Genomic DNA, 14,751 nt, shown 5'->3' with positions numbered 1-14,751 from the left:
ATGGAGTTCACCAGAGCTTCACAGGTTGCCACTGGAGTCCTCTTCCACTCCTCCATGATGACATCACGAAGCTGGTGGATGTTAGAGACCTTGCACTCCTCTGCCTTCCGTTTGAGGATGCCCCACAGATGCTCAATAGGGTTTAGGTCTGAAGACATGCTTGGCCAGTCCATCACCTTTACCCTCAGCTTCTTTAGAAAGGCAGTGGTTGTCTTGGAGGTATGTTTGGGGTCGTTATCATGTTGGAATACAGCCCTGCTGCCAAATCTCTGAAGGGAGGGGATCATACTCTGCTTCAGTATGTCTCAGTACATGTTGGCATTCATGGTTCCCTCAAGGAACTGTAGCTCCCCAGTGGCGGCAGCACTCATGCAGCCCCAGACCATGACACTCCTACCACCATGCTTGACTGTAGGCAAGACACCCTTGTCCTTGTACTCTCCACCTGGTTGCCACCACATGCTTGACACCATCTGAACCAAATAAGGTTATCTTGGTCTCATCAGTTCCAGTAATCCATGTCCTTAGTCTGCTTGTCTTTAGCAAACTGTTTGCAGACTTTCTTGTGCATCATCTTTAGAAGAGGTTTCCTTCTGGGTCGACAGCCATGCAGACCAATTTGATGCAGTGTGCGGCTTATGGTCTGAGCACTGACAGGCTGACCCCCCACCCCTTCAACCTCTGCAGCAATGCTGGCAGCACTCATACGCCTATTTCCCAAAGACAACCTCTGGATATGACGCTGAGAACGTGCACTCAACTTCTTTGGTCGACCATGGCGAGGCCTGTTCTGAGCGGAACCTGTCCTGTTAAACCGCTGTATGGTCTTGCCATCGTGCTGCAGCTCAGTTTCAGGGTCTTGGCAATCTTCTCATAGCGTAGGCCATCTTTATTTAGAGCAATATTTCTTTTCTTCCAGATCCTCAGAGAGTTCTTTGCCATGAAGTGCCATGTTGAACTTCCAGTGACCAGTATGAGAAAGTGAGAGCGATAACACCAAATTTAACACACCTGCTCCCCATTCACACCTGAGACCTTGTAACACCAACGAGTCACATGACACAGGGGAGGGAATATGGCTAATTGGGCCCAATTTGCGGGACATTTTCACTTAGGGGTGTACTCACTTTTGTTGCCAGCAGTTTAGACATGAATGGCTGAGTGCTGAGTTATTTTGAGGGAACAGAAAATGTACAAGTGTATTCAAGCTGTACACTCACTTTTGTGAGATACTGTATGTTCACTTGTAGGAGCCTGTAATTCCATGGAAAGGCCACACACAGTTCTAAGCGTAAGAAGTTACAGATTGTTGACGTAAGCCCCTTAATAATAAATTCAGCACAGAGCCCTGAGGTTTTCCAAGGTCCCCTACTCAATATAGTGTACATTTGAATAAATCAAAAATAGGAATATACAACATATTACCAAAAGTATTGGCCCACCCTTTGCAGCTTTAACAGCTTCCAATCTTCTGGGAAGGCTGTCCACAAGATTTAGGAGTGTGTCTATTGGAATGTTTGACCATTCTTCCAAAAGTGCATTTGTGAGGTCAGGCACTGATTTTGGACAAGAAGGCCTGGCTCGCAGTCTCCACTCTAATTCATCCCAAAAGTGTTGAGGTCAGGACTCTGTGCAGGCCAGTCGAGTTCCTGCACCCCAAACTCGCTCATCCGTGTCTTTATGGACTTTTCTTTGTACATCAGTGCACAGTCATGTTGGAACAGGAAGAAGCCATTCCCAAACTGTTCCCACTAAGTTGGGAGCATAAAAATGTCTTGGTATGCTGACACCTTAAGAGTTCCCTTCACTTGAACTAAGGGACCAAGCCCAACCCCTGAAAAACAACCCCACACCATAATCCCCCCTCCACCAAATGATTTGGACCAGTGCACAAAGCAAGGTCAATAAAGACATGGATGAACGAGTTTGGGGTGGAGGAACTTGACTGGCTTGCACAGAGTCCTGACCTCAATCCAATAGAACACCTCCTGTGGGATGAATTAGAGTGGAGACTGCAAGCCAGGCCTTCCTATCCACATCAGTCCCTGACCTCACAAATGTGCTTCTAGAAGAATGGTCAAACATTCCCATAGACACACTCCTAAACTTTGTGGACAGCCTTCACAGGAGAGTTGAAGCTGTTATATAGCTGCAAAGGATGGGCCAACTCAATATTGAACCCTATGGACTAATGCCCCGTACACATGGTCGGACATTACTCAGACATTCCGACAACAAAATCCATGGATTTTTTCCGACGGATGTTGCCTCGAACTTGTCTTGCATACACACGGTCACACAAAGTTGGCAGAAAATCCGATCGTTCTGAATGTGGTGACGTAAAACACGTATGTCGGGACTATAAACGGGGCAGTAGCCAATAGCTTTTGTTTCTTAATTTATTCTGAGCATGCGTGGTACTTTATGTGTCATGATTTGTGTACACACGATCGGAATTTGTCGGAAAATTTTATAGCCTGCTTTTAAACTTTGTGTGTCAGAAATTCCTATAGAAAATGTGTGATGGAGCCTACACACGGTCTGAATTTCCGACAACAAGGTCCTATCACACATTTTCCATCGGAAAATCCTATCGTGTGCACAGGGCATAAGACTGGGATGCCATTAAAGTTCATGTGCATGTAAAGGCAGACGTCCCAAAACTTTTGGTAATATAGTGTATATGTGTGTGTTCTGTGGTCACCATCAGGATTTATACCTTATTCCACCTAGGCCAGGCATGTCCAAAGTCCGGCCCGCGGGCCAATTGCAGCCCACGCTCCAATTTTGAGCGGCCCGCCTGGTTATTTGGACATATATATCTTTTGTGGCCCCGACGATCTTCCAGCGCCAGGGCCACAAAAGATACATATGCTTGCTGCCTTGGAGGGGACAGGGAGGAGGCAGGACGAGTGCCGTACATACAGGAGTAGAATTTCCTGTTTATGGGCGGCCTCTGTAATAGGAAGTCCCGTCTCCCGTGCTGCCATTGGACGACTGTTCTGTACAATAAGGCTTACCTGTAGGTAAAAAAAAATATCTCCTAAACCTGTACGGTTTAGGAGATATTCCCCTTGCTATGAGCCGCTGACTGCAGCGGCGCATGCGCACAGGGGATTCTCGGCTGAAGGCCCGGCAACTGCCGGGCCTTGCCGGGTAAGAAATCTCCTGCTCGCATGCGTGGGAGTGATGACATCGCGGCTCCAGCCACTCACAGCGCTGGAACTGCGATACCCGGAAGACACGCCGAGGTAACATGACAGCTACCTCGGCATGGACCAGGTAAGATACCGACGCCTCGTTCTAAGGTAAGTATTTCATAATGAGCTAGTATGCGGTGCATACTAGCTCATTATGCCTTTTGCTTTACAGGGGTAAAAAAAAAAAAAATTTTAGCGGGTATACAACCGCTTTAAAAAGGCCGCCGTGTAAACAGGAGATTCTCCTGTATGTAAACATTCAGCGCTCGTCCTGCCCCCTCCCTGTCCCCTCCAAGGCTGCAGATGGATGGGTATCAATCAAGCTGCACTGATGGCAATTGTGGGTGCTGCATTCCTGGCAATGGGGGTGCTGCAGATGGGGCACTTGTTAGGCTGCAGATGGGCACTGACCCTTATTTGGCTTCACAGTTCTTTATTTAAAATTTATTTTTTTTCCCTGAAAGTTCCCTCTTAAAATAAAGGTGTGTGTCATACGCCAATAAATCCAAATAATATGCCTGAGCCATAGGCGTGCCCACGGGGTGTGCCGGGTGTGCCTGGGCACACCCTAATCCCCCCAGCACTGTTTAGCCCCATGCTGTCTGTATCCAATGTGCAAAGTGTACCCTGCACTGCCTGTGAGTCAATATAACATTGTGCCGATATTGGGGCTTGAAACATCCGCTCAGTGTGACACTGTCCTGTATGCAGAGAGAGAGAGGAGCTGTCAGATTTCATGTATGATGTCGGGGTGGGCGGGACCGAGCAGGTATCTGAACACAAGCCAATGGGATGGGGCCGCTATGTGTATGTAGCCCCGCCCCCTTTCTCAAGCTGCTCGATTATTGGCTGTTCAATAGATGCTCGGTCCTGCTCGGATGTCACACAGGCACAGGGAGCAGAGTGAAGCCGCCTCCACCCTCCAGTGTTTATGTGTACACAGGGGGAGGGGACCTGCTGTGCCTGTGCCACGCTGATCTGAGGTACTGAATGGGATGGGGGGATCTGTCTGTGCTGAAGGGGGGGGTCTGTGCTGAAGGGGTGGGGTCCATCTGTGCTGAATAGGGGGGGGGGTCTGTGCTGAAGGGGAGGGTCTGTGCTGAAGAGGGGGGCATCTGTGCAAAAGGGGGATCTGTGCTGAATGGGGGGGCCATCTGTGCTGAGGGGGGGTCTGTGCTGAATAGGGGGGTCTGTGCTGAATGGGGGGGGGGCATCTGTGCTGAAGGGGGGGATCTGTGCTGAAGGGGGGATCTGTGCTGAATGGGGGGGGTCCGTCTGTGCTGAAAGGGGGGATCTGTGCTGAAGGGGGGGATCTGTGCTGAATGGGGGGGTCCGTCTGTGCTGAAGGGGGGTAAGTGATGAAGGGGGGTCTGTGCTGAAGAGGGGGGTCCATTTGTGCTGAAGGGGGGTCTGTGCTAAATGAGGGGTCTGTGCTGAGGGGTGCTGTGTAATGTAAAGGGGTCCAGAGGTGTAGGGTGCTGTGTAATGTAAAGGGGTCCAGAGATGCAGTTGTGGAGAGGAGGTACACAGTAGTGACAAAGAGATTTTGAAGGATGCAGAGGTATGCAGGAGGCACAGTGGGGTGTTTTTACATTTTAACGTGGGGTGGGGGGTTCCAGATATAGGATCCGTCCCGGGTGACAAATGCTCTAGGTACGCCCCTGGAATCCCCCCCCCTTCTCCTCCCCTCTCCTCTGTCAGTGCTTCCAACTAATGCCACCTGTCTGTGCCAATCAGTGCCAGTGCAGCCTGTCAGTTTGTCAGTGCCAATTAGTGATTCCAATCAGTGCCACCTATCAGTGCTTCCAATCAGTGCCACCTGTCAGTGCCAATCAGTGCCAGTGCTGCCTGTCAGTGCCAATTAGTGCTTCCAGTCAGTGCCACCTGTTAGTGCTAATGAGTGCCAAGTGCTTCCAATGAGTGCCACCTATCAGTGCTTCCAATCAGTGCCACCTGTCAGTGCCAATCAATGCCAGTGCCACCTGTCAGTTGCCAATTATCAATGCCAATCAGTGCTTCCAATCAGTGTCACTGAGTGCCAATCAGTGCCACCTGTCAGTGCCAGTGCTTCCAATCAGTACTTCCAATCAGTGTTACCTGTCAGTGCCAATCAGTGCCAGTGCCAATGCCGTCTGTCAGTGCCAATCAGTGCTTCCAATTAGTGCCACCTGTCAGTGCCAGTCAGTTCCACACCAGTGGAAATGAGTTCCACCTATCAGTGCCGCTTATCAGTGCTGTTAATCAGTGCCCATCAGTGCACTCAGTGCAGGGATCGGGGTGATGAACTCAGCCGCCAGGCACATTGTCCCGGGGGGTGCCGGCCTGGTGGGGCACAACTGAAATTTGTTGTTTATTAATGCCACATGCCGATTTTAATATAACAGGTAATTACCACACTAATATTTACAATAAACTACTGGAGGTAACATAAAAAAGTGTAATTGAAAGGCCTGCCGCTAAGCACTGTTATGTGTTCCCACACCACACAATAAAAAAAAAAAAAGTGCAGCGCTAACTTACTGATCAATAACTTAACAATAATGGTGGAATCCTCTAATGTATGGAAATCTCAATAAACTTCAATATTATCACAATACCGATATCTGTGATACGCAACTTCACATAATACACATCAAGCTGAAAACAAGACATACTGTATAAAAATAAGCCTAGCAGGGATGGTGGAAACCCCTCCTATAGATATTTACCATACAGATTAATCTCAAGTGAAACAACCTTTTAGTTGGCAGGTTCCCACCATTATAGCACTTTGGAATTTATATTTTTTAGATTGTTACACTTAATTTTAGATGTTTTAGTTACTATTATAATGTGAATTTTTGCACTTGAAGGTAATTTTCCACCATCCATGTTTTTATGGACCTTGCTTTGTGCACTGGTGCTCAGTCATGTTGGAACAGGAAGGGGCCGTCCCCAAACTGTTCCCACAAAGTTACTGACACCTTAAGAGTTCCCTTCACTGGAACTAAGGGGCCAAGCCCAACCCCTGAAAAACAACCCCCCACCATAATCTTCCCCCCTCCACCAAATGATTTGGACCAGTGTACAAAGCAAGGTCCATAAAGACATGGATGAGTGAGTTTGGGGTGGAGGAACTTGACTGTCCTGCACAGAGTCCTGACTTCAACCCGATAGAACACCTTTGGGATGAATTAGAGCGGAGACTGCGAGCCAGGCCTTCTCGTCCAACATCAGCACCTGACCTCACAAATGCACTTCTGGAAGAATGGTCAAACATTCCCATAGACACCCTCCTAAACCTTGTGGACGACCTTCCCGGAAGAGTTGAAGCTGTTATAGCTGTAAAGGGCGGAGCCAACTCAATATGGAACCCTACGGAATAAGACTGGGATGCCGTTAAAGTTCATGTGCGTGTAAAGGCAGGCGTCCCAATACTTTTGTCTGTTTGAGCTTTGGGGTGCACACCCTAATGCAATAGGCTGCGCACGCCTGTGGCCTGAGCTCATCTCTTTACTCACACACAGCCAAAAAGGCAAGAGAATTCTTGTTGGGCAGTGTATTAGTGCTCGAATGAACACACTTAGACCGAATTTTAATGGTTCAAAGAATGTCAGGCAAAATGGTCGGCCCTCACGTATGTTCACTTTATCAAATCTGGCCCTCTTTGAAATAAGTTTGGACACCCCTGACCTAGGCCAATGCTCTTGTGCCATTGTCTCTCTCCTCCATACCCTGATTGGTTAGCTATAGAACCACACTGACAGGATCAGACATCATAATCACTAAGATCGGGTTGCCATGAAAGTTCATGTGCGTGTAAAGGCAGGCATCCCAATACTTTTGGTAATATAGTGTGTATAATGGGACTATGAAAATAGACTAATATACATAACAGAATGTGTTAAAAAGTTTACATGTCTTTATTACATTGATTTGAAAATTCATCATCTTAAAAACACATAATTTTATAAGAACAACAATTCTACCACTCGTCTCGGTCTGCCCTTGCATGTGTGATTGGGTATTCTTTGGAAAGTCAAGCTTTGCTGTATTTACTAAGCTCTGGAGCAACTGCACTTTCTATTTGCCTTTAGTAAATCAAGCACATTATAATACAATACAGTTTCTGTAGCTTTTTTTATCCTAAATACATTTTAATGCACGTAGATTATTATTTATTGTTTTTTTTTTTTTTTTTTTGTGAAAATGTTGGTTTTTGGACATATTTACATTTTTTTCCTTCACATTGGTTTTAGTTAACTCAGTTTTACCTTTTAACTAAAATCTAGAGCAAGCTTGGCTTTAATTAAAAAAAGCCAAGCACTACCTTTTCACATGTTGACTGCCTCTGATTAAAAAATCACAACAAGCCATAGGATCTAGCAGGAGTAATAGACTAAACATGAATGAGTGCATATCTGTATTTCACCATGTAAACTTTATTATTGATAAGGCTCTTAAAAGCATTTACAGATGGATGATAACGCCTTATATTTTGAAACTAACAATGAGCAGTAGATCTAGAATTTTATCATTTCTAAAAGGTCATAGATACACTGCCTTCCATACATGTAGGGTCCCAAATGCTATCCCTTGCCAGGAATGGGCTATTAGTGGCTTAACCTGTGGCCGACCAGCCGCCGTTGGGATGGCTATGCCGTAGGTGTACGTCAGCCACTTTAAGAGCTGTAGGAGGCGCGTGGCTGGCACAACGCTGGAGCTGATGCGCGTGCCCGGCGCCCGCGATGTCCACCGGCCACCCGCAATCGCTCCACACAGAGCTAGAACAGGGATCTGTCAATGTAAACAGACAGGGGAGGAGAGAGAGATCTGCTGTTCTTAGTAATTAGAACCAGCGATCTCTCTCCTTCTCCAGTCAGTACACTGTCTCCACAGTTAGAAACACCTCCCAGGGAACACATTTAACCCCTTGATCGCCCCCATATGTTAACCTCTTCCCTGCCAGTGACATTTACACAGTAATCAGTGCATTTTTATAGCACTGATCGCTGTATAAATGTCAATGGTCCCAAAAAAGTGTCAAAAGTATCCGATCTGTCCGTCGCAGTCCCAATAAAATTTGCTTATTACGTATATTTTTTTACCAAACATATGTAGAAGAATGCATAATGCCTTAAACCGATGACGAGATTTGTTTTGGGGGGGTATTTATTGTAGAAAAAAGTAAAAAATATTGTTTTTTTTTTTCAAAATTGTCGTCCTTTTTTTGTTTATAGCGCAAAAAAATAAAAACCGCAGAGGTGATCAAATGCCACCAAAAGAAAGCTCTATTTGTGGGGAAAAAGGACACCATTTTTTTTGTGTGTACAACGCCGCATGACTGTGCAATTGTCAGTCCTATCCCCATACAGTTAGAACACATCCGGGGAACACACATTTAACTCCTTGATCGCCCCCTAGTGTTAACCCCTTCCCTACCAATGACATTTACACAGTAATCAGTGCATTTTTATAGCTCTGATTGCTGTATAAATGTCAGTGGTCCCAAAAATGTGTCAAAAGTCTCCGATCTGTCCACCGCAATGCCGCAGTACCGCTAAAAATCGCAGATCACCACCATTACTAGTAAAAAAAAAATAATAAAAATGCCATAAAAATGCATTAAATCTTTCCCATAGTTTGTAGATGCTATAACTTGCGCAAACCAATCAATATACACTTATTGCGCTATTGTTTACCAGAAATATGTAGAAGAATATATATTGCCTAAACTGATGAAGAAATGTGTTTTTTAAAAACATTTTCGGGATATTTATTATAGCAAAAAGTAAAAAATCTTGTTTTTTTTTTTCATAATTGTCGCTCTTTTTTTGTTTATAGAGCAAAAAAATAAAAACCACAGAGGTGATCAAATACCACCAAAAGAAAGCTCTATTTGTGGGGAAAAAAGGACGCAAATTCCGTTTGGGTACAGCATTGCACGACCGCGCAATTGTCAGTTAAAGCGACGCAGTGCAAAATTGTAAAAAGTGCTCTGGTCAGGAAGGGAGTAAAATCTTCCGGGGCTGAAGTGGTTAGAGAAACCTACTGCTGTCCCCAGTAGAAATGCGTAATGTAAAACATTGTTTATAAAGGAATTAATCAGATCTCCTGTCACCAAATGTGACATAATCAAGCATAAGCAGTAAAGCAGTACAAAGAGCAGCCTACAGAGTGTTATAGCCATCTATTACATTTCAGTTTTGTACACCCAGATCAATTAGAATTAAGTTGGTTCTCTGTGTGCCCTTCCCTGCAGTCTTTAGTGCAAACAGATACAATCAGTGTGTGATAATTTAACAATTTCCATCTTATGGTTTCGATAGAAAATTTGAGCAAATATGTCATCATTATTCTGTGTTATCCTTAGTGAAATATTTGTAGCTATACTTCTTCAATTAATATGGCAGGGAAGTTAAACGTTTTGACAAAGGTCAAAGCAAGAAATAGGAAGCTGATGCCACCTTGTGGCAAAATTGTATATTGCAACTGACGCAGAATCTTTTACTACAGTACAGGTGAAAGGTTAGTCAAAGCAATAACAAAATTTTCTGAAAATTCAGACTTACATTAACTAATTGCTTGTTCGTAAAATAATGGCTATTTAATTGTAAACCAGCTGATAACTACAAGATAGTCAGTGAAGGTTTTGGAATCTAATCCTCCTTTTCTTCAGTGGCCATTATGCTGGAATTGGTTCTACATAACGTTTCATTTAACAATTTTTATTTTAATTTAGTCCAATAGTCTATACTTAGGACTAAGCTATAAACAGATTGTATAAAAAAGGTTGAAATGAAAAAAATATTAATAAAAAAATAAATAATTTGTATTGTTGCTGGTGAAATGTTAGGCTTCTTGTCACTTGTTTCCTAGGGTTATCCTTATCTGTCATTTATTTTCTTTTATTTTCTAAAAACGTTGCTGTTCATAGAGTGTCATATCTAAAGCCTAAATTTACACATATTCTAATAAACAGGATATTCTCTTGAAAGCAAAGAAAGCTTGGAATTGTTTTTTTTTTCAACCTTCACAGATTTCCAGTGACCTTGAGGCTAGCCCCTTCCCAAGGGTTTCTCTCCCATCCCTTCTGCAAGGCTTTTGTGACAAAGAGCCTCACAACAGCTAGAACACAGAGAGTGTTATCTTTGATTGTCAGGAACATTGTGTCAGCTGTCAGTCTCATCTGCGACTTTGTGCATGCATGCAAACATTGGCACACAGCATGTACGTGGCCGTGCGTGCACGTCCACCACAGATATTGTTGCAAAGCAACTATTTAAAAATGATTTATGCATATCTTCATTGCTAAATGGTCTTTTAGTCTGTGTTCCTGTGACTCCCAATTCTGAACATTTGCATGACCTTCATTGCTGCCATGGCTTCCACCTGACCTGTTCTTTGATTTCCCCTGTCTGCTTTTGATTGCTGTTTACTTTCTTTACCAACCTCTGCCTAACCTTCTAAGATTTTGCTTATCAACTTGGTACTTCATTGCCTGCATGCTCCTGACTTTGATTCTGCCTCTGATTTGCTCTTTTGCTGTTTACCTGCTACGTTCCATGCTTGTGGCCTAACTCTGCTCATATCCAAATTTGGTGTGTCCCTGGTGCATTATCAACTGTACTTCCTGCACTTAGGATACCAGCCCCCATGAGTTTCAGTCACCTGTTCTGGCACCCAGGCATTTGTGCCTTTCCATCGCTCTTGCAGGCCCTGTCTCAAATTCCAGGGGTACTTGTTCAAGAGGACACTCTCATAATCTTGGGATTCTCATACAGGTATATGATGCTAATTTAGGAAAATTAAAAAGCTTTTAAAGAGGATGAAAATTTTGATTTTTTTTGTGAATGCATAAGGACCAGAAGTATCCATTATTAGTTTGGGTTAGTGGGTTGTTTGTACATTAATCACTCTATGCTAACACCCCTCCTGGGCTTCAGTGCTTTGGGGGATAAAGTACCTCTGCAATGTACATACCCCTATTAAGAATATTAGGTCCAGTAGGGCCCCTGAAACATAATAGAAGCACTGCCAGTCCTAGTGTCACAAGCTATTAAACTGCTTACCCTGTTTCCCCCAAAATAAGACCTAGCGTGATTGTCAGTGATGGCTGCAATATAAGCCCTACCCCCCAAATAAGCCCTACCCTGTTTCCCCAAAAATAAGCCCTACCCTGAAAACAAGACCTACAAGGACTTTAACTAGGGCTTATTGGGGGGCAGGGCTTATATTGCAGCCATCACCGACAATCACGCTAGTAACAACTTTGTAAAGTACTGTAAGTGTTACAACTGTAAAAAATTCAATTTAGCAATGAAATTAAAAAAAAAAACAATTATTAAAAGTCAAATAGTATATATTCATATATAACACCCTGTATGATGCTCAGCCATACCTATTGGTACTAAAATAGAAACAACCAGTAATGATTGACTTATGCCAAAAAGTAAATTCTAGTGGTAATGTATTTGAATTTTGTAGGCTTACCCAGAAAGATTATATTTACCCCTAACTTTGCTTAGTTTGCGTCAGGATGGCTTTTAGAGCTAAGGGCCTGTGCCAATATTTTGATTTTGATATTGTATGACGCTTTAAATCTACTGAAATGTATTAGATGCATGTTATCGTTATTATGATATAATATTCAATGCTTATCTAGAGTTCTGGGTAAAACATAAAGCTGGTCCAAATCTCATTTTAGCTGTTATATAACTGATAATTCCTTTTTCATACAGGTACATAATTTCATAAAAGTTAATAAAATATGTTCTCTTTTTCGTGTGTTGTATTGCGATGTGTTGTACAAGGTGTTGTATATTTCATAAAATCTTTAATAAAATTGTTATTTATATAAAAAAAAATTCTCACTCTTGACTCACATTATATTCCATGAAACCTCTCTGTTATTACTCTCCCAGTGATAGGAGATACATCTATAAAATTGGTTTAAAGCAGCATGAATGCAGTAAATTGAAGACTTGGACTTTGGAGCAAGGTTGGGCTTTTATTCTTCGTGGTTAAAATTTACAGTGTTTTATAGGGCGATGCCAAGTTCATTAAAGGAAAAAAAAGCCTGTGAACTTTCAATAAACCTTCGGAAAGCATTTGTGACATGGACTTTATTTGTATTCAACTTGGCTCTCACTCTAACTGTCATTGAATTATATTTTTTCAGCATAGCAATGCAAGATATGATCAGAAAATGTTTTTTTCTAAATATACTGAGTTAAAACCTGCATACTATATATCTATCTCAGAAGACTCTGTCATTAGAAAACCTATGTGGAGGGTCACAGTCTTGGAGTATGGGGAGTTAGTGATCTGCAACATCATGTAACAAGTGAAGAAGAGGATCAACAGGCCAGCGACTTTAAAGCCAAAGAGCAAAGTGGTTAAATTCATGGCTACGATTCAACAATCAATTTATTGGGTCTGACTGTAGCAGACTCAGCAATAATAAAATCTGATTAGTTTCTGTGTCTGACTGACAATCACTCTGCTTTGCCCTTTTCAAATAAAGCTGAACTTCAGGTACGCATCTAAATACAGAGATGAAATACATATAACATATAGATCTAAATTTTGCATAGTATGCTGTTTTACTTGAAAAAGGAATTGCGTTTTGTCCTGAGTTTTACAAAGCCCTGTCACAAAGTACATTAAGGAGAATGTCAACACCATCTCTAATACAGTTAGGAATACTCCTGTATTTCTGTATTCCATTTCTCCACCCCCAGCCTGCTGATTAGAGAGTGAAGGAGCAGGAGGAGACTGAAGAAGTCATTCCTCTGTACTCTTCTGTCTGCGCTTTACATGTAGCACACATTATTGGCACCCAGTGCTGCTCCTCCTTCTTCAAAGTTGCCTATCCCTAGATACCTCTTCAGAGTCCCCAGGAGAAAGTAGTCTGTGGGTTATTTAACATGCATGCATTTCCACAAAATCTGAAATATCAGTGTTGGGTAAAATGGTCTTTGACCATTACAGCAGCTGGGGTGATTACGTGTAAACAAACATCCAGATGCTATAGAAGTTGGTAGTTTGTTTACCTTTTTAATTGCACTTGCCAGCTTTCTTGCAGTGATTCAGGCGACTGTAGAGCCATCCAATCACTTCTACATGTACAGTTAGGTGACTCCCACTAGCCTCCCCGTCCTTACATTCCCCCACCATGTGTCTCGAACACAACTGTTCCACCTGGGTGCCCAGCACCTCCATGGTCAGTGTCAGGATCAGCGAACATCCGTTTACTGATCCTCCCTGGATAGTATAAAGCTGGAGGTGCTCAGTTCCAAACACTTTAGGGTTCAGAGCTGTCAAACCCCAGCTGCTCTGGCTGGGAAAGAAGCTATGCTCAGTCAGCTTCGGCAAAGTGCAGGCATGACATTAGGAGGCTAATAGACCCTTGATGTCTCCTTAAAGAGAACCTGTCACCTGCATTATACTATCACATACCTGAAAGTGGCTTGTCATCCCCTTGTGATAGAATAAAGTTAAAAAAAAAGTTTAAAAAGTCAAAGTTTATTAAATTAAATTAAAAAAACTCATCAAAAAAGTCTACTTACAAGTACATACAAATGCACATATATGCTTCAGTGCAAACAAATGCGTACTACAATTACACCCACCCATACTAGGTATTGCTGCATACATTGTTTGTGTGTATTAAATTGTGTGTATTGAATTGAATGTATATTTTACTGAAAATATATATTTGATAAACCGGAGTGCAAATAAAGCATGACCTAAAAAAAATGCAACTACATGTTTATTTTCCGGGGTCTCGGATTTTTAGAAAATGTGTAATGTTTTAAGGTTGTAAGTTTGATTTTTTGTATTTTGTGCATTTTTAAATGTGTGTGCAAAAAAAAAAAAAAAGAAAAAGAAAAGAGAGCTACTGCCCAGCCTCGGAGCATCTAAATAAAAAATATGGGAATATAGGTGTCATGTATGATACATTTTCTCATGGTTTGGTTAATGCCACATTTGAACACATATATTTTGTAAAAGCTCCTTAATCTCTGTAAAGAAAAAAATAAGTCATAACTAACCATATTTACGATGCCACCAAAGATATACTCCAGAAAAGGCCAGGAAGTAAAATGCAATTCCCAATACGGTTTTCCACTCATTTGGTGCTCCTTTCTTCATCTCTGTGTAGGATTGGTTAAAGCTGATACGGTACACTAGAAGATTGAGGATAAACATGACACAAAATGTTTTACTTCTCCAAGTGTTATTACTACTGTGGGCATTTAACCTATAGTCTATTTACACCATCATCTACATACAGTAGATATTATTTCATGAGAAAATACAGGAGTGTAATCAACCTCTTTAGTGAGCCTAAGACATAGAAAATGCTAACATAATGCAAAATAAAATAAATATACTAATGTTAATCTAAGTATTGCCTTCAGTTCAGCTAGAGCTATGCATAAATAGAGCAGATAAGACATTTGGATAAAACTACTTATAGGTACAATTCAATAACCTGTAATGATGAATATTTGCAATAGTGTATGTTATTTTCAGCAATGACAGCTAATGAGAGCTGGAAAAAAAA

General features: G+C 42.4%; 1 protein-coding gene across 1 annotated transcript in view; it reads right to left on the bottom strand.

The window, feature by feature from the left end:
- Positions 1-14,751, bottom strand: part of LOC141144849 (cytochrome c oxidase subunit 4 isoform 1, mitochondrial-like) — a 114,012-nt gene that overhangs the window by 43,606 nt on the left and 55,655 nt on the right. Inside the window, exon 4 of the mRNA XM_073630927.1 lies at positions 14,237-14,371. Coding sequence (XP_073487028.1) covers positions 14,237-14,371 — 135 coding nt within the window. The remainder of the gene's footprint in view (positions 1-14,236; positions 14,372-14,751) is intronic.

The sequence above is a fragment of the Aquarana catesbeiana genome, linkage group LG05 (assembly GCF_042186555.1).
Source record: "Aquarana catesbeiana isolate 2022-GZ linkage group LG05, ASM4218655v1, whole genome shotgun sequence".
Classification (NCBI taxonomy): Eukaryota; Metazoa; Chordata; class Amphibia; order Anura; family Ranidae; genus Aquarana; species Aquarana catesbeiana.
Note: the sequence above shows the minus strand (reverse complement) of the source record. Positions and strands in the feature narration are given on the sequence as shown.